Genomic DNA, 24,908 nt, shown 5'->3' with positions numbered 1-24,908 from the left:
TTCAACATAAAGTTCAGCATGGACTTACTATACGGCCCAGCAACCCCACTCCTAGGTGTTCACCAAAGTGAAATAAAAACTTCTGTTGAACCACCTCATACCCATTAGGATGCCTGCTGTCAAAGAAGAAAAATAAATGACAATGTTGACAGGATGTGGAGAAATTTGAACTTCATGCCCTTGTGGTGGGAAAGTAAAATCATGCAGCCACTGTGGAATACAGTATGTACCTCAAAAAATTAAATAGAATTACCATATGATCAAGCAATTTCTGAATATATTCCCAAAAGAATTGAAAGCAGGATCTCAAAGAGATACATGTTCATATTCACAACAGACTTATTAATAAAAGCTAAAATGTGGAAGCAACCCAAGTGACCATGGACAGATGAATGAATAAGCAAAAGATGATTATACACACATAAAGGAAATTATTTGAGTTTCAAAAGGAAGGAAATTTCTGTGGCACAGGCCTGTAATCCCAGCGGCTTGGGAGGCTGAGTCAGAAGGATCCTGAGTTCAAAGCCAGCCTCAACAATGGCGAGGCGCTAAGCAACTCAGTGAGACCCTGTCTCTAAATAAAATACAAAATAGGACTGGGATGTGGCTCAGTGGTTGAGTGCCCCCGAGTTCAATCCCTGGTACAAAGGGGGGGGGGAAGGAGGGACATTTCAATGTACACTACGATATGAATGAACCTCTAGGACATTATGCCTAGTGAACTAAGCAGTGCGGGATGTACAGCAAGTGCCTCGACCACAGACGCGTGCATGGGCCCAGCGCCCTCCTGGATGCCGGAGAAAAGCGGCTCGGCACCACAGGACGCCCAGCTCGACAGCAGAGGCTGCGGCCGCCCGCGGGCCAGGCAGGACCAGGCACGGCCAGGCAGGGCGGGGCTCGAACCCGCGGAGCACAGCTCCCGCCTCCCGCGCAGGCGATCACGTGGCGGGTCACGCGGTCTCACCCGGAAGCGCGCCCGGGTGCTAGCGCCGGCTGGGCCGTGGGGACCGCTATCCGGTACGTGGGCCTCGCGACAGTCCTAGTGCCGCCCCGGGTGGATCCCCCAGCGGGCGGCGGAGCTTCCTCCGGGACCCGGCGCAGCCCTCTCGGAGGGGACTCCGTGGGGGCCCCGAGAGCGGGCCCCACCTCCCCGTGGGCCGGGGACCACAGCCGTGCCTCCTCACCAGGGTCGCCATAAAGTTCGGGGGGAACCTGGGGTCTTGGGGGTGAAACCAGTAAGTAAACTGAAGTGCCTGGCGGGCAGGAAGGCCCGGCGGCTGCAGGGGGCTGGCTCAGGCTCTGTCCGGACACAGTGCAGGTTCTCTGCCCGGGTAGGGGCAAGGCCCGGCCCCAAGTCAGCTGACAGGACACAAGCCACAGGGGTAGTTTGCTGGAGAGGACTCCTGGTCCAGATGATGAAAGCGCGCTGGTGCCATCTTGAACTCCATTGCCAGAAAGCCCCCTCCTCTGAGTTCCTCTATAGAGCAGGATAGCAAGGAGAATAGGAAATTCCAAAATGAGATGGGTGAAGTTCACTTCCAAACAAACTCATCCTACAGGGAAGAGAGTAGAATCTAATGCCCACTGAAAAGCATTCCCATGTTTCTAGATTGGCATTAAGACCAACCATGCTGGAATGCAGCCCTTAGTCCCCAAGAGCCCTGCTGCTTCCAGTGGTTTCCTGTGTAGCTTTATATTGTTCCTGTCTTTTGTCAAAAATTGAATGATTCTGAAACCTGCATAGTTCATCCTGTTACTTGAAGAAGGACAACTGGAAAACAATAATGATCCCTTCCCCATTTATATAAGAAAGCTGAGTTTGCTGAGCTTTTTTAGCAACCTAGCTGGTTGCTTCCAAGACTCCTTGTAACCCTGTAGGCAGATTCAGCAGAAGGTTGTTCCCTCCTTTCCCAGTGGGAGTTTGAGGCTCAGAGTTTAACTGACCTGCCAAAGACAAAGCCAGAACCAGATCTCATGCCTTTTCAATAAATTTACTGCCCTTTGTGGCTTCCCCCAGGATAGCCACTTTCCATCTTTCACACAGGGACTGCTCACCTGCCAGCCTGGGATGTGCTGTGCTGTCTCCACTTAGTTACTCAGCCAGCTCCCTGGGGCTGCTCAGGATTTGCTGACCACACCTCCTTTCTGAGTGACCCATAGTGAAATGAGAGCTCTCAGGAGGAACCAATGTTTGTGGCTAGGCTCACCTGACCTTTCAAGCCATCCCTAGCTTGTCCACTCCTAGGAACAGGCAGCTAGTGGGACCAGAGCCTCTGCTTGCCCTTATTTTTTTTTGGGGGGGGGGGGTATTAAGCATTTGCAGGACTGAGAATGCTGTGCTGTTGTTCCATGAGCTGGTCATCGAGTCTACCTACCAATACCCCTTCTGAGCCTCTGGCTGCCTGGAAGCTCCACTGCTACTTACAAAGGTAGATGACCTTGCCCTCCGGGCATACAGGGAGGCTGGAGGCACCCACCCTGGGACTGTGGGAAGCAAACCGAAGATAGTAGACTGAGACTGAGCTTTCCTGGCTCTGCAAACCCTCCCCACCCCACGCCCCTTCCCCAGGTCTGCATCCTTATGCCACCTTTGCCCAGTCTTCATCCCCCACATCCTGGCAGTCATCCGAGCCTGCTAAATCTCTAAGCTACACCTCCTTAATTGGCTCCTTCCTCTCCACAATCCTGGCCTCCACCAAGGAGCAGGCCCTCGTTACCCCACACTCAGATGGCTGGTCTTCATGACCTTAGAGTGGCCCATCTCCAGCCAGCCTGCCACAGCCTAAAGGGCTCTCTTGCTGTCAACCATAGACTCTGATCATAGCTCACTTCCTTCTGGTCAGACCAACCCCACACAGTTCCAGAGTCCCTGAGCAGCCTCTTACAGGTCTCCTGCCCTCTCCCAGCAGCCTCTTCTTCACACCCCGTTGCTCTCCCAGTTTCTGTGGTAGTGTTTAGCAATCCTCTCCCCACTCTAACCTTGTAAACATCCTGGGGCCAAGTGCTTCAGAGCTGATAAACCAGCATGAGATTTGAGATGAACACAGTGAGGACCGCTGAGCTGCGAGCAGTTCCTGGAGACTACAGCAGAGGCCAGGACCTCAGGATGCTGTGAGCCTCCTGGGAAACTGGACACCTTCTCCTACAAGAGTCAAAGCAAAGTTTTCTAAGCATCATCACAGCTTAGCACTTTACAGCACAGTCACATCTGTGTAGCACACTGAGGTCCACGAGGGAATTTGAAGCCTAAACTAATGTAGCTGCAAACACTGGCCCAGAGCTCTGGCCTTGCCGGTCTTGGTCAGGTTACCCTACAGGTTGAGAGGATCCAGATCTCTGAACTCCAGGGCCAGGGTATCAAGCTCTGTGTTAAGAATCTTGTTGGTAACAAGAAGTGTTTCTTATTCTGAAGCATTAAAACTTGTGGCACAGAAGGTGCAAGTGTGGGCAATGGGGAAGAGTTTAGAAGGGCTGTAGACCCTGGAGGCGGTGGCTGAGCAGTTCAAGTAGGAACTGTGGACAGGGTCCTTAGGCAGTCCACTGTGTCCAGGCCAATGTTAGGGTCCCTTCCTTGTTTTTCAGTAGGCCCCATGGTGAGTCTGATGCTATGGGGACAGGGGTTCAGCATCAGACACACCTGATTGGTCCTAGCTCTTCCACTCAGGCTATGCCCCCGCCCTGCTCTGTAAAATGGCAGTAACTGGAGAGTCTTATATCAAGGTACAACAAAATACACCAAGAAGGCCCTCATGATAGTGGCTAGCATGCAGAAAGGGCTCAGTTAGAGTTTGCTGGGGTTAGGATGCTCTTCATTACTCAGGCTGAGCTCATGGATATCGGAGCTGGGGTTGACCTTGACCTTGCTTCTTCCTGGCAGATGAAGTGTGTCTTGGTGGCCACTGAGGGTGCAGAGGTTCTCTTCTACTGGACAGATGAAGAGTTTAAAGAAAGTCTCCGGCTGAAGTTCGGGCAATCAGAGAATGAGGAAGAAGAGGTGAGTGCAGCATAGGTGGTCCCAGGAGCTGGGGTGGCAGGGAGCAGCGTGGATTTCCCAGAATGCAAGGATACAGGAGGACCCAAGGAATTAGCAGGGTGTGTGCATGTCCAGTGTCCTTCACAGCCAGGTGCATATCCCTGGAAGTCAGCCTGTTGTTACTGTGGGTACAGAGACCTCAGTGCCTGCTCCCTACCAGGGCTTGCTGGGAGTGAGGGCAAGAGGAGATAGGATTTTTAACCATGTGACAGAGAAACTTAGTGTTATTAGTTTCTGTACCAAAAATTTTTAGAATAAACCATGCATTATTTTTTCATAGCTGTCTTAAGTTATCATCAACACACCATTATCTGTACATATTTAAGTATTCAGTTTGATCTGCTTCAGTGTGTGTGTATGTGTGTGTATACCCATGACTCCATCACAATCAATTGAAAAAAGTAATCTCTCCTTTCCCACCTCCTCCCCTTGCAACCACTGATCTGCTGTCCATCATGAATAGTTTGTATTTCATACAGTGTATATCTGAGTTTAGTTTTTTTATTTTTTTGTGTTTTTTTTCAATCTGGCCTCTTTTGTTCAGCATAATTCTTTATCAGTTCATCCACATTGTAGCATATATCATTCATTTATTTTCATTGCTGAGTAGTTGCCTATTATATCAATATTCCACAGTTTGTTTACTCATTTACCTCTTGATGGACATTTGGATTGTTTCCAGTTTTTGACTAATATAAATAAAGCAACTGTGTACATTCATGTACAAGTCTTTGGACAAATGCTTTCATTTTTATGTATGTGGGGGGTAAATACCTAGGATAGAATGACTTGCTCACATAGGTGTATGTTTAACTCTTTAAGGAACTACTAAAGTCTTCCAAATGGTTGGAGAGTTTCAAGTTTTGGAAGTTTCTGATATGTTTTGGATATAAGTCTTTTTATTAGATATGTTTTTCAAATATTTTCTTCCAGTCTGTGGTTTATCTTTGCATTCTCTTGAGAGTATTTTTCATAGAGCAGAAGTTCTTCAATTCTGATAACTCTAATTTTCCATTTTTGCTTTTATAAATCATGCTTTCTATGTCATGTGTAAGACATCTTTGCCTAACCCAAGAGTTTTCCAATGTTTTATTCTGGAAGTTTTAGAGTTTGGTGCTTCATATTTGGCCTAATGACCCATTTTGCACTTCTGAATATGGTGTGAGGTATGTATTAAAGTTTTGGGGTTTCTATTATTACTCATGGACATCCAGTTTACTACTTTGATTTCTGAAATTATTGTCATTTTCACTTATATTTCTGGTCTGCATTTTGAACAAGCGATTTATGTTAAATGTTTTCTTCATTAATTTTGAGTTCAAAAAAATTTAATTGGGGATGCAGTAGTGGGAGTTCTTGATCTTCCACAGCAGCAGAGAGCGAGCCTGCCTCTCTGCCCTCACTGCTATGAAGGGCTTGCCCTCCAGCTGAGCCCACTCCACTGATATTCTTATTAGTTGCTAAGAGAAAATAAGGTATTGGAGCTCAGGTACATTAGAGTGATTTTATTAGGGGAGCTTAACCACAGAGCCACATCCCCATCCCTTCTTTATTTTATTTATTTATTTTTTGTATTCTGAAACAGAGTCTTGCTAAGGTGCTGTGGCTGCCTTTCAACTTTTGATCCTACTGCCTCAGCCTTCAAGTGGTTGGGATTATAGGCACCACGCCTGGCAGGACATCTAATTTTTAAATTACGAATTTGTCTTAAGTCTAGAACTACTATTTCAACTAGATCAATTTAAGAAGCAAACTATTTTGTGCTCCCCGCCCTTATTAAAAACCTGGTACTGAAACAAACTCCTGATATTTCAGTTCCTAAGTATATTCCAGTTCCTAAGACTAGTGTAAAGGAAAAAAGTCTTTTTTGTATGCTACACTCATTTGTTCTGGTCATATAAATAACATGAGTTAATTGAAGGAAATTTGGAAAGCAAAGAGATAGTTTTTAAATGACCCATAATTCTGCTACCCAGAGCTATTAGCTCTTTAATATACTTGCTTTGAGTCAGTATCTTTTATATAGTAGGAATCATACCACATTTACAGTTTTATTTCCTGTTTTTTTTTTATTTCCCATTATATCAAAATCATTCTTCCATTTTGTTGAATGTTCCCAAAAGCATAATTCTTAATGGCATCATTATATTCTAGTACATGAACAAATGTATCATCATTTATTTAACCATTTTCTAATGCTGGACATATATATTCTGTCTAGTTAGCTATCACTTGCTGTATGGGGCATTTGTGCTTGAATTTCATCCCATTTCCGATTATTTGATATTATGATTATTCCTAAAATAGAAATGAGTCAAAAGCTATTCAAATATATTGTAGCACTTTATAATCCCACCAAATAGTATATAAGAGTGTCCCTTCCAACTCTACATATACCAAAAATTTTCCTTTCCCAATCATCAAAAGATTGTTCCTATGTCTGTAGAGAAAGCTATTCTTCACAGTGAGTTGCTGTATAGAATCAGATTTTAAGTGGCTTTTCTATTAGTAGAATTGGTGACAATTTAAGAAAATCATAGAATGTGAATAACTCAACAAGCATTTGTTCCTGTCTATGTGGGAGACTATCTATTCAGCAAATATTAACTGAGAACCTACTGTGTGCTGGCCTACGGGGATAAAGCAGTGACCATAGCCATGTGATCCTTTCTGTCAGGGAACTTAGGGTCTAAAGAGGGGTGATGTGCAGTGAACCAGACTGCAAAGAAATACTCCAGTTCAGGCTGTGGTAAATGGAGAGAAGACATTGAACAGGGTGTGGGGTGGGGAGTAGCTGGGGTGGGGTGGCCACCAGGAACGGAGCCCTCTGGGCTGGGATGGGAGTGATGTGAAGGAGCCACCATGAAAGCCCGCAGGACACACTGTTGGGCTGGGTGCCTGCGTGTTGAGAATGTCTGCAGAAAATGTGCACCGTCCTGCTGCACCCAGGCCCATTCAGGGCTGCACAGGACTCCTCGCCAGCCGCCTGGTTCTTTTTTCAAGTCGAGCACTTACTTAGCTCCTTGTAGGACGTGCCAGCTCCAAGTGAGGGTATAACTTTCCCCTTATTCCATTCCAGTCCCCTGAAGTCCCCTGGGGGAGCTCAGCTGGCTTTCTCCCACATTCATTCACAGGCTCTCAACAAATTTGCCTCATTCCTTTTTGCTTTTGTTTAGTTGTTTTGTTCCTTCTTTTGGCAGCCAGGAGAATGGATAGGGAGAGCGCTTATCAAAGCAAATACATGCTTGTTATGGAAAGCACAGAAACAAAATAGAGGAAAAAATCACTTATAATTCCTCTATCTAGAAGTAGTGACTTAACAGTGTTGGCTTTCTTAATATTTTTCAGTACTTTTTTCTAAGTATTTTTAAATACAGAGCATTCACATCTTTTAAAAATATATGCATAACCTTGTATAAGAGAAATTTTTCTTGTCATCGAAACATTAATATTTTAAGTGGTTCTGCAGACTCTCCCATCACTTAGACATACTGTTATTTATTTAACTCTTTCCCTAGTACTGGGCACTTATGTTTTTTACACTGTTTGCATCTATAAATTGTGCTATAATGAACATCTGCGTGCACATCTCCTATCACCAGTCATTTTCCTTAGGATAAATCCCCCATGCCAATAAACAGCATGGACTTTGGTAGGTGTTGTACTTCCTTAGAGTTGACAAGTTCTCAGTTAAATGCCCCAGACATTCTACTGTGGAAATGTGGCCAGTTCCTTGGTATTTCCTTCCAGATTCAGAGTCTGATCAGCACAGATATTGGGCTGACTCCCCACCTTCCTACCTATCACCCAAGGTGGTGGGGGCAGTTCTCTTTGTCCCCTCCCAATCATGACAGTGATTTCCCTCCCAGACAGGTCTAGTCTTATTTACTCCTTTGTCCTCGGCATCTGGCACACACCAAGCAGTGCTGTTTCCCTGACCCCCTGCAGCTTCCTGCCCTGGAAGACCAGCTCAGCACCCTCTTGGCCCCAGTCATCATCTCCTCCATGACGATGTTGGAGAAACTCTCAGACACATACACATGCTTCTCAACAGAAAATGACACCTCCCTGTATGTCCTTCACCTGGTGAGTGTGAGGCCCTGTGGCCCATGTTCCTGTTCCCTCAGCTCCATGGGGAATCCACATACCCTTCCTCATCTTGGATTGTAGACTTCCTTGGAAGGGCAGAAACAGCATATTATCAAAATCCCCTGGGGCTCAGGCCTCCCCTCCCTTGTCTGCTGAGATTATGGCAGATAAAGGGTGGTCCCCAGAGACTAGCTGACATTGCCTGGCTGTCCCTACAGTTTGGAGAATGCCTATTCATCGCCATCAATGGGGACCACACTGAGAACGAGGGAGATCTTCGGCGGAAGCTCTGTGTGCTCAAGTACCTGTTCGAGGTGCACTTTGGACTGGTTACTATGGATGGCCAGCTCGTCCGAAAGGAGTGAGTCCTTGAGTCTGGTCCCTTCCTTGTCCTCTGCTGAGTACCCTCATGGGGCCAGGCAGCCATATGCCTAGCCTCTGAAGTTGTGCTTCCATATTCTGCCCCACCTGTGGCCCTCAGAGGAGCAGAGCTCAAAAGAGCCTTGGAGATTAGCTGGTCTGATTGTTTCATTTACATATGGGGCAACTAAGGGCAGAGAACTTGAATATTTACTCAGAACCATCCAGCTGGTTGGCAACAGCATCAGCCTGGAAATCTGACTTTAGTACTCTCAACTCCCTACTTTGTCATTTCCACCCTGGTTTGAGCTGGTCCTCTCTCCCCTCTCAAAGAAGCTTTAGGCTCATTTTCCAGAAAAATGCATGCCTTCATACAGCCAAGCTTGTGTTATCTGAGGGGTCAGGCCCCCAAACCCAACTCTGGGCCTGCAACAAACTTGGCAAAAAAGATTGTTGGTTCAGAGTGTACACTGAGGTGAGAAGGAACCCAGAAAAGGGACTTGGTTGAAACATGGACCCAGAAGAGCAAGGTTCAGGGTGGAATCATCCCAATTCCCTAACACGGGAAACCCTGGAATCTTTTGGTTTTGAAGTGATGTAAGTAAGTAGCCAATTGAGTCATGTACCAAATTGTCAAACATGATCTCATGAGTCATTGCCCAGATGGTCACAAGTGTCGGCAGCAAGTGCTACAGGCAGCAGCTACCATTACACAAACCATCATTACCTGTGCAGCATTGAAGAGGGCTGCACCCCCGTGTTCTGCCCTGATGATAGACCAGAGTTGTCTGTTTCCAGGGCCTGTGGGGGGTGTGAGAAGCTTAGGAACTGCAGACACCTTCCTGGTTGCTTCTAGCTGCCTTTGATACACCTGTGTGAAGGAGACTAAGGAGTGAATTCATTTGTTCAAGGGCCTGTCTTCTGTTTCTCTGCCCACGTCATACCACAATGTAGCCAGGGCACAGTCTGAAACATGGCCTCTGGTCTCGGTGTGTGTCCCACTTAGATGGTCACATCTCCTGAGCTTGCTGACTCTTATGCTGACCTGAGATGGTGGTCCTAAGCTTGAATTGAAAATACTACCTTTCTCATGGGCTTCCACTCTCCCTGGTTCTACCCCCAGGTTACGGCCTCCTGACCTAGAGCAGCGTGTCCAGGTGTGGGAGCACTTCCAGAGCCTGCTGTGGACCTATAGCCGCCTACGGGAGCAGGAGCAGAGCTTCGCTGTGGAGGTGACTATGGGGCATGGATACTTTGGGCCTCAGAGGTGTTGAGTCACGGGGGGCATCAAGCTGTAAGACCTTGTTTTGGGCACAGGAAGACCCTGAAATTTACTCATTTATGTTGAGTCATTCTTTCTGGCCATATGGAGGGCTGGGTACTCTGATGGACCACTGGATTCTGGGTAAGAATTTTCCCAGTGCAGGTTTGGGATTCACTATGTATTACTGAAATTCCTGAAGATAATCTTTTGACCTTATCCCCACCCCACAAAAAGAGTGGGAGGCAGTGAACAAGTAGTGAACAAGAGTGGTAAGAAGTGGCAAGAGGCCCTGAGAGCGGATGATACCAACACCATAGCCAGAAAATAGCATCCAGCCAGCAGGATGTTGGGAGCTGAACCTGCCTCTTCCAGGCTGAGCCCAGGCCTGGGGGTTAGGGTAGCTTTGGTCAATAGCACTTCTTGATTGTTCATGGCAACAAACACACATTCTCTCACACTCTGGTGTGCATCAGAATCATCTGTCTCTGCCTGTCCTGCTTCAGCCTCAGCTCATGCCTCTCTTGTCCTTGCTCACTTTGCACTGGTTACCCCGGACTTCTTTCAGTTTCAGGAATATTGGATGAGTACAGGTTGCTGGGCCTCACCACCAGTTTCTCATTCATTGGGCCAAGGATCAAGGCTCTACAGTTTGCATTTTTCACAAGTTCCTGGGTGATCTTGAGTGTGCTGACCCAGGAACCATACCTGGGAAAACACTGCCTTAAAGGACAGACTAAGATCAAATAGAAATGAAGTCAGTTAAAGGAAGTCAGATACACAGGAAAATAAGCCATTATAACTTGAGAGTCAAGGGAAGTCAGGGAATCAGTTACCAACAAAGAAGCTTGCTATATTAGAATTATTAGGTTACAGAATATAAAATAACTAAAGTATACAAAGATATAACAATTAAAATTCCAAAAATGAACAAATAGCAAGAGACTAAAAAATGGCCAGGCAGATTTGAAAAAGAACCCATGTGGACATTTAGAAACAAAAGCATAATTAGTAAAATGAAAACCTTAATGGATGAGTTAAATATCCTGGGTGTCATCTTAGGTTTCTCATCAAAATATATGAGACATAGCTAAAGAGAGAATTAGTGAACTAGATGATGAAAGGAATTCATTCGCACATCCCTACTTATCCATTCCTCCAGTAAACGTATAATACCTGCTGTACACTAAGAGGTGGGTCAGGCCCTGATGAATGAAGACACTTTTCTTGCCCTTGGGAGAAAGGCATTCAGAATGTATATTAAAAATACAAGTATCCTGGGTATCATATTAGGTTTCTTATCAAAATTCATGGTGGCACAATGGATGGAGTAGTCAGTTGTTTCCAGAGATCAAGAAAGACTTCTTAGAGTAAATGACCCAATGGAGGTGAGAAAAAACCAAGACTCCTCCCCAGCTCCACCAGCTCCGTCACCATCTGTCTCTGCTTGTCCCACCTAGACCTCAGCTCACGCCTCTCTCGCCTTATTCACACAGGACTTCTTTCAGTTTCAGGAATACTTTATGTTTAGCTCTGTCCAGTCATTAGTGATTAACTAACTACATGTGGTTTTGAACACTTGAAATGCAGCTGTGAGTCATGCTGTATATGCCGTGCATGCCAGACTTTCATGTGTTAGCACACACACAAAAAAAGAATGTTAAGCATCCAATTCATGTCTATGTTATACATTGGTAATATTTTAGGTATGGGGTAGAATATACTGGTAAGATTAATTTCATCTCTTTATTTTTACAAAAAAAAAAAAAAACTTTATTATGCCTAGGACTTGCTTTCCATTTCAGCCGGACAGCCCTGCTCTGAACATCACCCCGCAGGGCCTTTGGATTTGCTTGGTCTTTGACTTGTCGCATTCCCCCTCCCACTCTCTCTAGCAGGCTTTCCAGTTCTTTAGGTGGCAGTTTAAAGGTCACCTCCATAGGGACACTTCTTTGAGCACACTACTCAAATAGGCCTCTGTTTACTTTCTCTGGCTCAGCCCTGTGTGTTTCCTACTCAGAATATATTACAATTGACGCTTATGTCTTTTATTTCCTGTGAATTATTGGCCTCATCCACCGGAGTCTGGGGACCAGCTTGTGAGCCCCAGGCAGGCTGGGGTCATGTTAGTCCGTCTCCATATTCCCAAATATCTGGCACCTAGTATGAACTTAGTTTGGACTGAGTGAACTTGCCCACTAGCCCTGGGCCCAGAGCAGGAGAGGTGGTGAGTGACATGGCTCCCTCTCCTGCCCACCCTGGCCAGGCTGTGGAGCGGCTGATTCACCCCCAGCTCTGTGAGCTGAGCATAGAGGCGCTGGAGAGGCATGTCATCCAGGCTGTCAACTCCAGCCCTGAGCGGGGCAGTGAGGAGGCCCTGCACGCGTTCCTGCTCGTTCACTGCAAGCTGCTGGCCTTCTACTCCAGGTGAGCCCGAGGCCCTGCTGCAGGAGGGCCTCCACATCATCCTTATTCCCTCCACCTGGGAGAGTGCAGCTGCCCAGCAAGCAAAGCTTCCAGGCCTGTCTCTTCCTGAAGCCCCAGGCTCAGCTCTTCCTCCCTCAGCCCACTCGCTTCTCTGTTATTTCTCCCTGGAACAGTGTGGAAGCCTGCATCTAGGAGAGCTCCTTTTATAATGTTATTGATCCCTGGGGCTTTCTCGTTGCTAATTTTTGTTTTTCTACACAGCCACGTTTTATTTTTAAAATAGAAGAGTTAGTTTTATTTGTACCTTGCCTGTCTCCTTGAGGGCAGAGCTGCCCCTGCTGCCTCTGGGCATGTGTTGATGAGATGCCCTTCTCCTGTCCCTACAGCCATGGTGCGAGTTCCCTGCGCCCAGCCGACCTCCTCGCCCTCATCCTCCTGGTTCAGGATCTCCACCCGAGTGAGAGCACAGTAGAGGACGACAATGATGGCCAGGTCTCATGGCAATGGAAGGGAGGCCATCAGGGAGATGGTGTAGAAAACCTGCCTTGAGAGTGGCAGGCAGGCCGGAGGGAGGCCGTGCAGTCAGCTAGACAGCTGGGCGTGTGGTTGGGCATGACTGTTTTCCTGCTCCTTTCAGATGAATGTGGGGTTCTAGAATGCATGTGGGTTGAAAATGCAGATTTGTGGAGCCAGTCCTGGTTTGAAATTTAGCTTCACCACTTAGTTGTGTGAGCTGGGCAGGTGCCTGTCCCCTCTGAGCTGGGTGGAGGGATGGAGGGCTTCTCTGTGAGGCGCTGGGATGCAGAGGATGGTGGGGAAGAGCTGGGTCAGATGTATGCTAACCAGCAGCTCCGCTGCCCTCTCACAGCCTTCCCCAGGGAGGAGGCCCCACAGAAGCCAGAACATCCCTGTGCAGCAGGCCCGGAGCCCATGTGTCTCGGGCCCAACCAAGGGGAGTTCTGCAGAGACGGTGTGTATCGGGCACTGCATGAAGGAGACAGGGTGGCCCTGTCTCATCCTGGGACCAGGCCTTTCCTGGCTCTCCCAGGAGAGCAGGGTGGGGGTTGAGCCCTCTGGGAGAGTCCCCTGTGCCCTGGGTCTGAGCTGCCTTCTTCCCCACCCAGGATACAGACAGCTTCTCTCTCCCTGAAGAGTACTTCACACCAGCTCCTTCCCCTGGCCAGCAGAGCTCAGGTGAGCCCTGAGGAGGAGCCTGGGTAGCAGCACAGTTGCTAGTCTGCAGCCCTGGGGATCCGTCATAGGGTTCAGTGGATCTCCACACTCAAGGGATCCGAGGGCCCGGGGCAGATATTCAGATTCCCAGAGCACAGGCTATGGGATACAGTCAGTGTTGGCGCTAGTGTGTGTTCACGGACTGCTGAGACCACTCAAATGCACCTTAAAGCATTTTGTGACAAGTTGATTTCATTTTAAAATTCTATATGTGTATCAACCTTATTTTTCTTTTTTGTAGTAAATAATTGTCATTAAGTAAAATTATGTAATTTTTTGATGTTAAGTACATTTTAAAATATAAATAGTCTCTATAATTTGTACTTTCCCTGTTTTTCCAGAATATGTGGGGAAACAATAAAATGTTTATCTTAACATTCAAAAATGTTATTAACAAAAAATAATACACATTGCTTAGGAAAGAAGATAAACTGAAATCTGTATTGTCATTGTTACCACAAATGAGCATCACATTTATCTATGAAGATTTTAGGATAAAAGGAAGGATCCTGTGGCTCACACCTTTTCATAGAATAAAGAAGGCCAGTGTTGCAGGAGGAGGAACTTGTTGGAGTCTGTTTTGAAGGATTCACTGTTTGGTTTCTTTAGGCCAGTGGCTCCCAGCTCTGGCTGCACATAGCATACCTGTGCCTCAAGTGGGGCTGGCTGCTGTGGGCAGTTAAGACTGCTTAACTGGACTCATCTTTCACAACTACTGAGGCTGAGCCTGTTCCTGGCAATTCTGACTTAATTGGTCTGAGCAGTGGCCAAGGTGCCAAATGATATTCATATGCGGCCAAGGTTGAACACCACTGGGTTAAATGTTCTCAATTTTCAGTCCTTGGACCAGCTTCAAGGAGCTTAGGAGCCCCTGAGATTGTGTGACAACTCATGCTTGTGCCTTTTTCTGAGACAAGGGTCCATAGCCATCTGCAGATTCTTTAAGCACCCCTTGAGCCAAGGGCACGATGAGAGGTGTGGCTTTTGGATGAACTTCCAAATTCCTTCTTATCACTCCCTTTCCTCAGTCATCAGAATCCTCCTTATGGTCTTTCTCTCTTGGTGGCTAGGTATTTTTATGCACCAGAGGTGTAAATGTTCATCCACTGAGAACAGAACTCAAGCCTTACAAACTATTGAGTTGTGCTATCCATTTGTAAATCAGGCATTTGAAACCTAGGAGCACACTTCCTACCCCCAAAGAAGCATGATTACAGATGAAGACTATTTGCAATTAAATACAAGAGAGAACAATTATTACTTATTGCAAACATGTAATATTTCAAATATATAGTGGGTTCCATGTGTTGTTGTGAGTTATGCTAGGAAGAAAATCTACTCAATTCCTGGCACGTAGTAGTGTTAAGTAAAAGACTGGTGAATGGAGAACTGGATGTCAGCTGTGTGCTGACAGAAACAAGGAGAAGATTAAGGGTTCAAGGAAGAGGTGCTAAGGAAAATGCACCCCCACACACACTGCCAGGTACATGCTAAGGAGCTCCAGTCCCAACAGCCAGCTCTTCGGGAAGCCTCTCTTCCCATCCCAGGTTGCTTTAGCCCTGGTAAAGCAGAGTTCACCCAGCACTGGTCAGTTTGGGAGAAGGTGGCTAATCTGGGGCTACAACCTGTGCTCCTACCTGGGGCTTAGAGCTGACTGTCAATGGACAGGGCCCTCTGGGCGCCAGTCCTTCTGACATGCTAAGGTGACATCATTCTGTTCTCACAGTATTTATGTTGTTTATTCTTACCTGTGGCCCACAGGTAGCACCATCTGGCTAGAAGGGGGCACCCCGCCAACTGATGTTCCCCAGGTGAGTCTCTGAAGGTCTACATGGGTATAGCTCCTCTGCAGTGTTGGGGATGCTGAGTGACCGCATGACTCCTCCAGCACTAGCCCCACGGCTGCCCCTCAGGCTGGTCAGTCCCAGCTCAGCCCAGAGGCAGACCCACCTGGGGAAGGGAGAGGGTATGAGGGTAGCTTCCTCCAGGCACCAGACCTCAGGCCTGATGAATTTTCTTTCCCTCCTCATTTTCTTGGGAGGGAAAGTTGAATATAAGTTTGATATTTTTAAAAAAAGAACTTAAGTTTTGATATTTAGGGAAAAAGAGAAACCTAAACATATTTATTCTAGAAAAACAAGAAATTCAAAATTCAAGTATGGAAAAGAGACCAAAAATCACTCTATCCTATCCACAAAGTGAAATTAACATTTTTATATGTTTCCTTAAAGTATTTTATTCCTTTGATTTTACAAACACACATTCTTTGTGTCTCTCTCTCTCTCTCTCTCTCTCTCTCTCTCTCTCTCTCTCTCTCTCTGTCTCTCTTTCTCTATATATGCGCACATACTATATATATTTTCCTTACATTTGGATCCTAATGTAGTTCATTATACTTTCTTGCTTAAGTATTTTCCATTTACCAAGCACTCTTCAACAGTATGGTTTTTAAGAATCGCTGAGAGTCCACCCGCGCATATGTTACTATTTATTTAGCAAATCCCTGGAACAAGCCACACATTGTTTTCAGTTTTTTGCTGTTATATATAACTGAAGTGACATCCTTACAGAGAAATTTTTTTGGCATCTCTAATGATTTCCTTAATTCTCTATAATTTTTCCAACTAAAGACTTTCCTTATTCAGAGCCCCCACTAAGGTGCGAGTCTTGCTCATTTAGTCGTCTTATGCCTAGTTACCCAGTTTGGAAGGTTGTCAGGAGATTCTGGACACTTAGACACTTTCCTCTAAGGGATGCAGGAGAGGGAGCCTCTCCCCATCCCCTAGCGTCCATCCATCCTGCCTTCTGTGCTCCTTCTTGCCCTGCGCCCTTTCCCACTGCCTTGCTTGGCATCCTGTCCCGACTGGGGCAGAAAGGCCCAGAAGAAGTTGAGAGCAGAAAACTGGAGTTGCTGGGGCAATGCAGGATTTAAGAACCAGCATTTCCTGCAGCTAAAATTTTGTATTCTTCATACACAGGTGGGAGAGGGAAGGGACAACTGACAGTGGATCCAACTTGGGGAGGAGGCCAGATTTCCTACCCACCTCACTAATAATCTCCTCCATCCACAGATAGCTGAGGACACCCTCCAGACAAAGGTTCCTCACTCCCCAGTGCCTTCCAGCCCCAGAAGAATCTTCCTGGATGCCAGTATAAAAGAAATTTATTGCCCTTTGGTGCCCCACACCATGTACTGCCTACCCCTGTGGCCGGGCATCAACATGGTGCTCCTGACCAAGGTACAGGATCTCCCACCTTGCCCTGGTGACACTTAGACCCGAACAGCTTCTCCCTATGACCCCTTTGCTCCTTCCCATAGAGCCCCAGCACCCCACTTGCCTTGGTCCTGTACCAGCTGCTGGATGGTCTTTCCCTGGTGGAGAAGAAGCTGAAGGAGGGCCAGGAGGCCGGCAGTGGCCTGCGGTCCCAGCCCCTCCTGGGAGAACTGCGCCAGAGAATGGACAAGTTCATCAAGAATCGAGGGGGACAGGAGATCCAGGTGGGACCCAAAGCCTGCATTCACCCAGCCTCAGAGGAGATGAGCAAGGCTTAGCGGCAAGGCCATCTCATCCCAGTAGAGCAGGGGCCAGTGGTACTGGTTCCTGTGCCTGCTCCCCACAGATCCACCTTCCTTGTTTTCCCCATTATGAAATGGGAACAGAAAGCAAACAGCCACACTTTACGTTTCCACAGCCTGTTTACGTAAGAGTGGCAGAACACGAATTGTAATGCCCACACGTGGCCTGTGGAAATGGCTCTTAAGTAAGGCCTACTGTGTGAATGGGACGGCGTGGGCTGTGGTGCTCAGAGTGCTAGTGGGGGCTGCCAGAGAAGCCCACCTGGGCTGTATAAGGGCGGAGCTTGTGTCCTCCCAGAGCCGCTCTTCTGGACCTCACTATAGGACATGTTTTGGAGGCTGACCTGCCACCGTCCTCCTTACAGAGCACCTGGCTGGAGTTTAAGACCAAGGCCTTCTCCAAAAGCGAACCGGGATCATCCTGGGAGTAAGTGGTGGGCCCAGAGGACAAGGGGAGTCTGGAACAGGGAGATGTTCCCCAGAGAGACTGCAGGCCCAGAGAGAGAAAAGGCTCTAGGGTCTCTGGGAAGCTGAGGGCCAGCCCACAGGAGGCCACAGGAAGCAGAGCTGGAAGTGGAGGGCCAGGGCATGAGGACCCGACACCAGGCACCCCAAGACCTGAGGCAGCTGCAGCACTGACTGGATGCCATCTTGGGCAAGTCCTTCCCCACATTAGTCAGCAAAATAATGAGGTGGGTGAGGTGCACAGTGGCAAGGAGCACCTTGTAGGGGAAGCGGGGAAGCTGTCTCCTGGCGCAGTGAGGGACATGCAGTGCTGCGCTCCCAGTCCCACTGTGACACACTCCGTACCCAGGCTGCTCCAGGTGTGTGGGAAGCTGAAGCGGCAGCTCTGCTCCATCTACCGGCTCAGCTTCCTGACCACAGCGCCCAGCAGGGGAGGCCCACACCTGCCCCAGCACCTGCAGGACAAAGTTCAGAAGCTTATGCGGTAAGTGGGGCAGAGGCCCTCACAGGCGGGAGCGGAGCCAGAGCAGGAGTGCAGGGCGCCCCTCTCAGCAGCCCTCGCTTCCCCCACAGGGAGAGGCTGATGGACTGGAAGGACTTTCTGTTGGTGAAGAGCAGGAGGAACATCACCATGGTATCATATCCTGACATCTGAGCAGCCAGCCCAGGGAGGCCTCTCTGGGGAAGAGAGGATGTGTATTCCACCACCTCAGCTGCTTCTCTCTGAAGAAAAATAATAGGGGATTGTGTCACAGTTGCCTCATCTATAGGACACCCCAAGGCTGAAGTTTCAGAAATGCCACTGTCCCAAAGGTAAATCATAACAGCCTTAAAGCTCCTTATGCCAGCAAAATGGTAATAGCTGTTGGGGGCAGGGACAGGGGTTGCCATGGGCTGGTTGGTTCACAAGGCCCCTGTCACCTTCCTTGGATTGCTACCAGGTACAGTGGCATGTGAAGATCCTGGGAAGGCCTGTGGTGAATGTGTATCTCTGTTTAAAGAGCCATTCCCAAGTTTTATTTGTCTCTTGTATTATGGAACACCAGTTTTAGAATACCAATTTTACAGGGAACTTCAAACACTTTTTCTGTATTAAAATTTCCAAAGTGTCACACCTCCATCTTATGGGACTTTGTTCTTCAGTAGGCAGGACAGAGGGATGCCTGGAGGCCTCTTGTTCACCAGCTACTGCCTGCCCTTCCATGGGGGTCAGTTCCCGTCACTGGGAACCTTCCCTACCTCTTAGGTGAATGGTGGAGAAGAACAAGATCACTGTGTGCTTGAGCGGTCAGCCAGGTTCTGCTCACACATAGCTTTAAGGTGTATATAATTTAAATTCACTCCCAAAGTGACCAACTGTGAAACCGCAGCGTTTCCATGGAGTCCAGAAGTGCCCGTGTTACTATGCTACCTGTGCAGGTATCCAGGATCTTGAGGGAGGTGGGACAGGTGGAGAGATCTCTGGGGCAGCAGGGATCCTGGGGGCTAGGCTGAAATGGAAGCCTATGAGGAGGGGCATCCTGGGCACTGCTTCTCAGAACCAGAAGCCCAGGAGCCAGACAGGGAGGCTTATAATCCCTGGCTCTATAAGCACCTTAACTCACCCTTCACCTACCTGGAGGACTTCCCAGGCTTGGTGCATTTCATCTACGTGGACCGAACAACTGGGCAGATGGTGGCACCTTCCCTTAGCAGCAGTGAAAAGACTTCATCAGAATTGGGCAAGGGGCCCCTGGCCGCCTTCGTCAAAGCCAAGGTAACTTTTGCTCCTCTGGTCCAGGCACTCTGCACTGCCCATTGGGTAGGATGTGCTGAGGTCTGACTCCCACCCAGGAAGAATGGACCCTGCTGTCCTCTGGGCTCCAGGGACTCTGATCACCCCCACCTTAACCCTTACTGTACCTGACTGCCAGGTATACCTGCTGCAAGCTCCTCGGGAACAGCACCTTGTCTTCCAGAGCTGAGAGGCCCAGCATCTGGGACCATGTCGGCCTCCGTCCGTGTCAGGCAGCACCTCCTAGCATATCAATGCACCTGGCATTAGCAGAGTGCTCTTTGCTGTTAGGTCAGAGGAGGAAATGGCCGGTGTCTGGCATAAGTAAATGCTCAGTAAGACTTTGTTGAATTAGCTGAAATGGAAAGAACTCTAGGGAAATCAGTTTAGGAGTCAGAATTTTTGTACATGTTTAGTTTTTGTAGTACTGGGGATGGAACTCAGGCAGGGCCTCACACATGCTAGGCAAGTACTCCATCTCTGAGCTACACCCCCAGACCCACCAGAATTTAAAATTAGGTGGAACCATTTCTACTAAGGAACCATTCTCCTAATTTAACTGATTCTTTTTCATGACAAACTTTTTTTGTTTGTTTTGTTTTTATGGTGAGTAAGGGCCTCTGCCACTTTCTAAAAACAATTTTTTGTGTTGTTCATATAAAGTATACCTACTAGTTAAAATAAGCAGGATGGCAGAAGGCCATGTTGGAAACCCATCTTGCCTCCCACTAACTATGTGGCCTTGGGCATGACTTAGTTGAAGTGTCAGTTTCAACTAAGGAGATATTAATAGTTACATCATTGGATCACTGTAAAGATGACTTGAGATGATGCATGTAAAATACTTAGCACAGCATGTGGCACAAAATATAGATATAAGCCATAGAGCATTGGCCAGTGGCCCAACCCCACCATCTTCATGGCTGTCCCTCTCTGGACAGCCAGGGCTCCCTGGCATGTTACTTTTTATTGTTTCCTCTTCATACTTTGTTACAGTTGAGCTCACTCTGCATGTGCAGTTTTATTTGACACGTTTTCACTTCACATTATGTTAGATGCATTTCCTTGTGCCATTAATTCATATGCTGATTTTTAGCAACTCTATAATAGTCCATTGTGTGAATGCAACATAGTTCACATAACCATTTCCCAATGTTTGAAGTTCTAGACTGTCTCCAGGCTTACCCTGTTATAAATAATTCTGCAGAACACACCTTTTGTGCATACATCTGGGTCCTCATCTCTGATTATTTCTTCAATATGGATTCCCAGAAACAGAATTATTAAGTTAGACGGCAGGAATGTTTTTAAGGATATTAATGCACATTGTCAAGTTGCTTTCTTGGAAAGTATAGCCAATCTGTGTATCTGTGGATTTTTTTTTTTTCAGAGAGAGAGAGAGAGAGAGGATTTTAATATTTATTTTTTAGTTTTTTCGGCGGACACAACATCTTTGTATGTGGTGCTGAGGATCGAACCTGGGCCGCACGCATGCCAGGCAAGCGCGCTACCGCTTGAGCCACATCCCCGGCCCTCTGTGGATTTAATTAGACAGTAAATTGTGATCAGCTGTGGAGTGAATCCTCCATCCCCCCACCCAGGCTTTTAATAAGAGAGTTCACGGAGTCTTTTCCCAGCCCTGGAAGTACGGGAAAGCTGAGTAGTTGGCCACCTTCCCTCTGGCAGCTCTCAGGCAGCTCCATGACAGTCCCTGCTTTAGGCAAGAGAACATCCCTGGAGGACAGGGACCTAAGGCAGGTGATCTCTCAGGTCCACTGGTCATGTCCACTCCAAGGTGAATCCTCACTTGGATCTTAACCCAGTAGCAGAGGACACGCCTGGCTTCCATGTATTGTGTGTCCAAACATGCTCCCCCCAGCTCCTGGAGCAGAGCTGAGCCATCACCTCTTAGCCCATGGGGGCCCCTGTACAGAGGAATTTTCTAGGTGGCCACACCTCAATCTCCTGTCATGCACATGACACTGTCCTTGGCCATTTTCTGGCCTGAAGTATGGGTTTACTAATTTACAACTTAAGTGTGCAGTAGTCCTATAAAGTCCTTAATCCTCACCTCAGCTGGAGGGGTGGCCGGGCAATCCCTCTGACAGGGATTGCTTCCAAAGCTCCTGCTCTGAGCCAAGGCAGTGCCCCTGGCCTTGGAGCTCCTCAGCCCAGCACTTCTGCTTCCTTCTTCCTTCACCTGAGCCATGTGGCCGCAGGGCAGTGCTGAACGCTCTTCCCTCCCCAGGTCTGGGCCCTGGTCCGGCTGGCGCGCCGATACCTGCAAAAGGGCTACACCACTCTGCTGTTCCACGAGGGGGACTTCTGCTGCTCCTACTTCCTGTGGTTTGAGAACGATATGGTGGGTGTGCCAGGGCCCTGGCAGGAAAGTCCTGAAGTGCTGTCCATTGCTGTCACCCTCGGATTCCTTTCTTCTGAACTGTGTTCAGTCTATCTGTCCCTCATCTCTTCTTGTCCCTGGTGGAATGACAGGTAAGTATAGCGATGGGGTCCCAGAACCATGGTCACATTGTCACGCCAGCATTTAAGTTTGCTTCGTGATCACCTGCTGCCCGGCCAACTTGTGCCATTGCTCAGGCAACGTCCTGATGAACACACGAAGAGATAGACTCCAGGTCCCCCGGAGATGGGCCCTCGGATCACAGCTGGTACCTCTGTAGTGCTTCACATTCTCGCTTCTGTGTAAAGTGGGGTGCGCCGTCACTCCCATTTGGTAGGTGAAGGTTCAAAGGGGTTAATAGCCTGCCTGAGGCGAAGCTGCCACAGCGTGGCGTGGGTCACAGACTCTGCTGTCCACAGCGCCTCTCTGTCCTTTCCTTTCCCTCTCTTTCTCTTAATGTTTTCTCCTTTCTTGTCACTTGGCATCATTATTCCAGCACCAAGGATCGTCCCCTCCACCCCACAGCCCCTTGGTTTCTTGTCCTCATGCTCCAGTCTCCTCCCTGCTCCAGGTTGCCCACCCACCCCTTCGGTAACTCAGTGTACTTTGGGGGCCTCCACCCCTGTTCCCTCCTTCAACCCTCACAGCCCCATGCAGTGGGTGGGGCAAGCTTCCTTGACCTCATTGTGTGATGCTCATGCTTCAGGGATCAAAAGCCATGGCCAAGGCCATCGAGGCCTCAGTGATGAAGCCAGAACCAGAAGCTACTCTCACAACCTGCAGGCTCTCAGCTTAGCTCTCTGCCTCAGGAGTGCTGGGGGGCTCCTTGACCTTTACCTGAGCTTCGAGAGAGACGAGGAAGCGTGTGCTGAGGGGGCCTCAGGAGTGGTAGAAAGCAGCAGAGCTGTGGGGTGGGAGGCCCAGGTCAGGCCACTGGCCACAGCACTCAACCTGGGCAGAGTGGACAGTCCCTTAACACTTCTGGGCCCGATTCCTCACCACAGGGTAGGCCTCTGATGCCAGGTGAGCATCATGTGAGGGCTGCTGTAAGAGCACATGGTGGTGCCTCGCTTGCTGTCCGTGTCTAAGGATCCCAGTTTCCTACCTTATCCTAGCATGGAATTCCTAGTTCCTTCAAAGCAGAGACTTGAGCCTCTTAAGAGCCTCAAAACCCTGCCCAACACCCCTGCCCCCACCTTGCCCTCCCTCTGCCTGCTGGGCCCTGATGGTCCAGGTGTCACACTGAGAACTCCACGAACATTCTCTCTGAGGTTCATGCAGGAATGTTCCCACCTCACAGGGCAGGAAACCAGGTAGAGAGGTGCATTCTGCAGCACTGAGCACAGCAAGGCCACGCGAGGCTCCCTCGAGCCGGGTTCCTCACTCAGCCCACCACCTTCTGTCCTCAAGACCCTCCTTTTCCTTCCACAGGGCTACAAGCTGCAGATGATTGAGGTGCCTGTCCTCTCCGATGACTCAGTCCCCATTGGTGTGCTGGGAGGTGACTACTACAGGTGACGCTGATTCAGGGTGCAGGATGTCCGTGTTCCCAGATGTCAATGATTTAGGGTATCCCAGTGGGGACAGTTCCTCCAGAATTGCCCCATTCCACCCCAAGAAGCTAAAAACTTGGGCTGGGGCTGGCACAGCAACCTGTGAGGGAGGAAGCACCAGGAGAGCCCCCTCGAGCCCACCCACCCTGATGCGGCACAGTCTTGGTAGCACAGGGAGACCTCCCTGTGGACCCAGAACTTCCCTGCTGACACCTCTTAATTAGAATGCAACCGGCTGAGGAGGGAGGACCTTGAAGAAGGGACCATGACCTGGGGCTAAGCCTAGAAGCTTAGGTCATAAGGAGCAGGAGACAGAATCACCGGCCTGGTGCTCGGGCCTAGTGAGAGGACCAAGGGTGGGTGTCCGGGTGCTTGTGTGGCCCAAGAGGCCCCTGGCCTGGGAGGACTGTCATCGCTCACTCCTGAGTCCTTGTCCTCCTTTTCCCTCTTAGGAAGCTCCTTCGCTACTACAGCAAGAGCCACCCCACGGAGGCCATCAGGTGCTACGAGCTGCTGGCCCTGCACCTGTCAGTCATCCCCACCAACCTGCTGGTGCAACAGGCCAGCCAGCTCGCCCGGCGCCTGGGGGAGGCCTCTCGTGTGCCCCTGCCCTAGGCCAGGTTGCAGGCTGCTGCCAGGGCACCTGTTCTGCAGCCATCCCTGCTTGCAAAAGTGCCCCCCCATAGCAGAAACTTTTCTTCTGTCCCCAGTAGCCTCCTGAGGATGCGAGGAGGCCCCAAGGTTTATCACACCCCACTTGGACCACCTCCACACGGGGTGGTGAACAAACCCCTAAATCCTGCCCTCTGGAGGCAGAGGCTTTGGGCTTCCTCTTTAAAACAGTGGTGACTGTGAGGTCAGAGACCGCAGCAGCTCCTCTTTCAGAGCTGCATCCCCACTTGTCCCCAGAAGAGAGGGAGGAAGATCCTAATGCTCAGACTGTCTGAAGACCCCCCTCTGCCTCTGCTGTTCTGAGCAGAAAAGCCTGTTTTCTGCCCCAGATAAAAGGTGCGCCATTGGCTGGTTGAGTTCCAGCTCTGTAGCCTCGTCTGCAACTCGGGGCATTTTCAACGCTGTTCCCCCACATTTCAAGTAATGACATCCCCCCTCAGGTGGCTGGGAGGGTCACCCAGCACATGATAGGTGCTTAATAAATGTCGGTTGTTGTCATCCTCCAAGCCCAGCATGTCTGTGCTTCAGGACCCTTTTGTCAATACTGAGAAACCTTGCTAGGGTCTGGCTCCTCCATGCCGGGCTTGCTTCTCCCTAGGGCTGTAGTTCTCGGCTCCAGACCCTGGCCCAGAGATTCAGATTCATGTGCTCAGTGTAAAGTCAAGACTGATGATTCTAGAAGCTCCTCAGGTAATCTGGTGTTCCCCAGACTGAACCCACTTCCCAGGGGTACAGCCCCTCTCTTCTAACCAAGAGATTCTTACCACAGGATGAGCACTGGGACACAGGTGTGGGCTCCTCAGGCAAAGAGGAGGCATTGGATTGAGAGAGGTGGCAGGGCAGAAATAAGCATCCACCCCAGAAGCAAAGGACACCCTGGTGTGCGGGCAGGAGCCCAGCCTTCTGCATCTCAGTCTTGGGCAGAAACTCTGTGAAGGACACTGGTCTTTCCCTTGCAGGGAACTGCTTTGGGGAGGACAGAGGCACTGAGGGTTAGAGTCCTTATGAGGAGGCGTGAGGACAGTGTCCCAGAGACAACCTGATCTGTATTCCTTAATATCGT

General features: G+C 48.8%; 1 protein-coding gene across 2 annotated transcripts; it reads left to right on the top strand.

Annotated features, from left to right (window-relative positions):
- Positions 1 to 971: 971 nt before the first annotated feature.
- Positions 972 to 24,340, top strand: Hps1 (HPS1 biogenesis of lysosomal organelles complex 3 subunit 1). Of its 2 annotated transcripts, none has more exons than XR_003301381.2 (20): positions 972 to 1,017; positions 2,315 to 2,429; positions 3,878 to 3,994; positions 7,982 to 8,119; positions 8,341 to 8,483; positions 9,606 to 9,714; positions 12,010 to 12,170; positions 12,557 to 12,662; positions 13,039 to 13,140; positions 13,295 to 13,364; positions 15,165 to 15,214; positions 16,475 to 16,642; positions 16,723 to 16,902; positions 17,346 to 17,407; positions 17,795 to 17,929; positions 18,019 to 18,084; positions 19,057 to 19,201; positions 21,468 to 21,712; positions 23,052 to 23,134; positions 23,626 to 23,713. XR_003301381.2 is itself a non-coding variant. In XM_026394777.2 (20 exons), exons 3-20 carry the CDS (start codon positions 3,878 to 3,880, stop codon positions 23,786 to 23,788), a joined length of 2,112 nt encoding a protein of 703 aa, XP_026250562.2. In that variant the 5' UTR covers positions 972 to 1,017; positions 2,315 to 2,429; the 3' UTR covers positions 23,789 to 24,340. The 2 variants fall into 2 exon arrangements, 1 of the variants encoding a protein (XP_026250562.2); XM_026394777.2 differs by having other exon boundaries at positions 21,468 to 21,581; positions 23,626 to 24,340.
- The last annotated feature ends 568 nt before the right edge of the window (positions 24,341 to 24,908 follow it).

This window comes from Urocitellus parryii, chromosome 5 (assembly GCF_045843805.1).
Source record: "Urocitellus parryii isolate mUroPar1 chromosome 5, mUroPar1.hap1, whole genome shotgun sequence".
Lineage (NCBI taxonomy): Eukaryota > Metazoa > Chordata > Mammalia > Rodentia > Sciuridae > Urocitellus > Urocitellus parryii.
The sequence above is the reverse complement of the archived record's forward strand: the minus strand, read 5'-3'. Positions and strand labels throughout refer to the sequence as shown.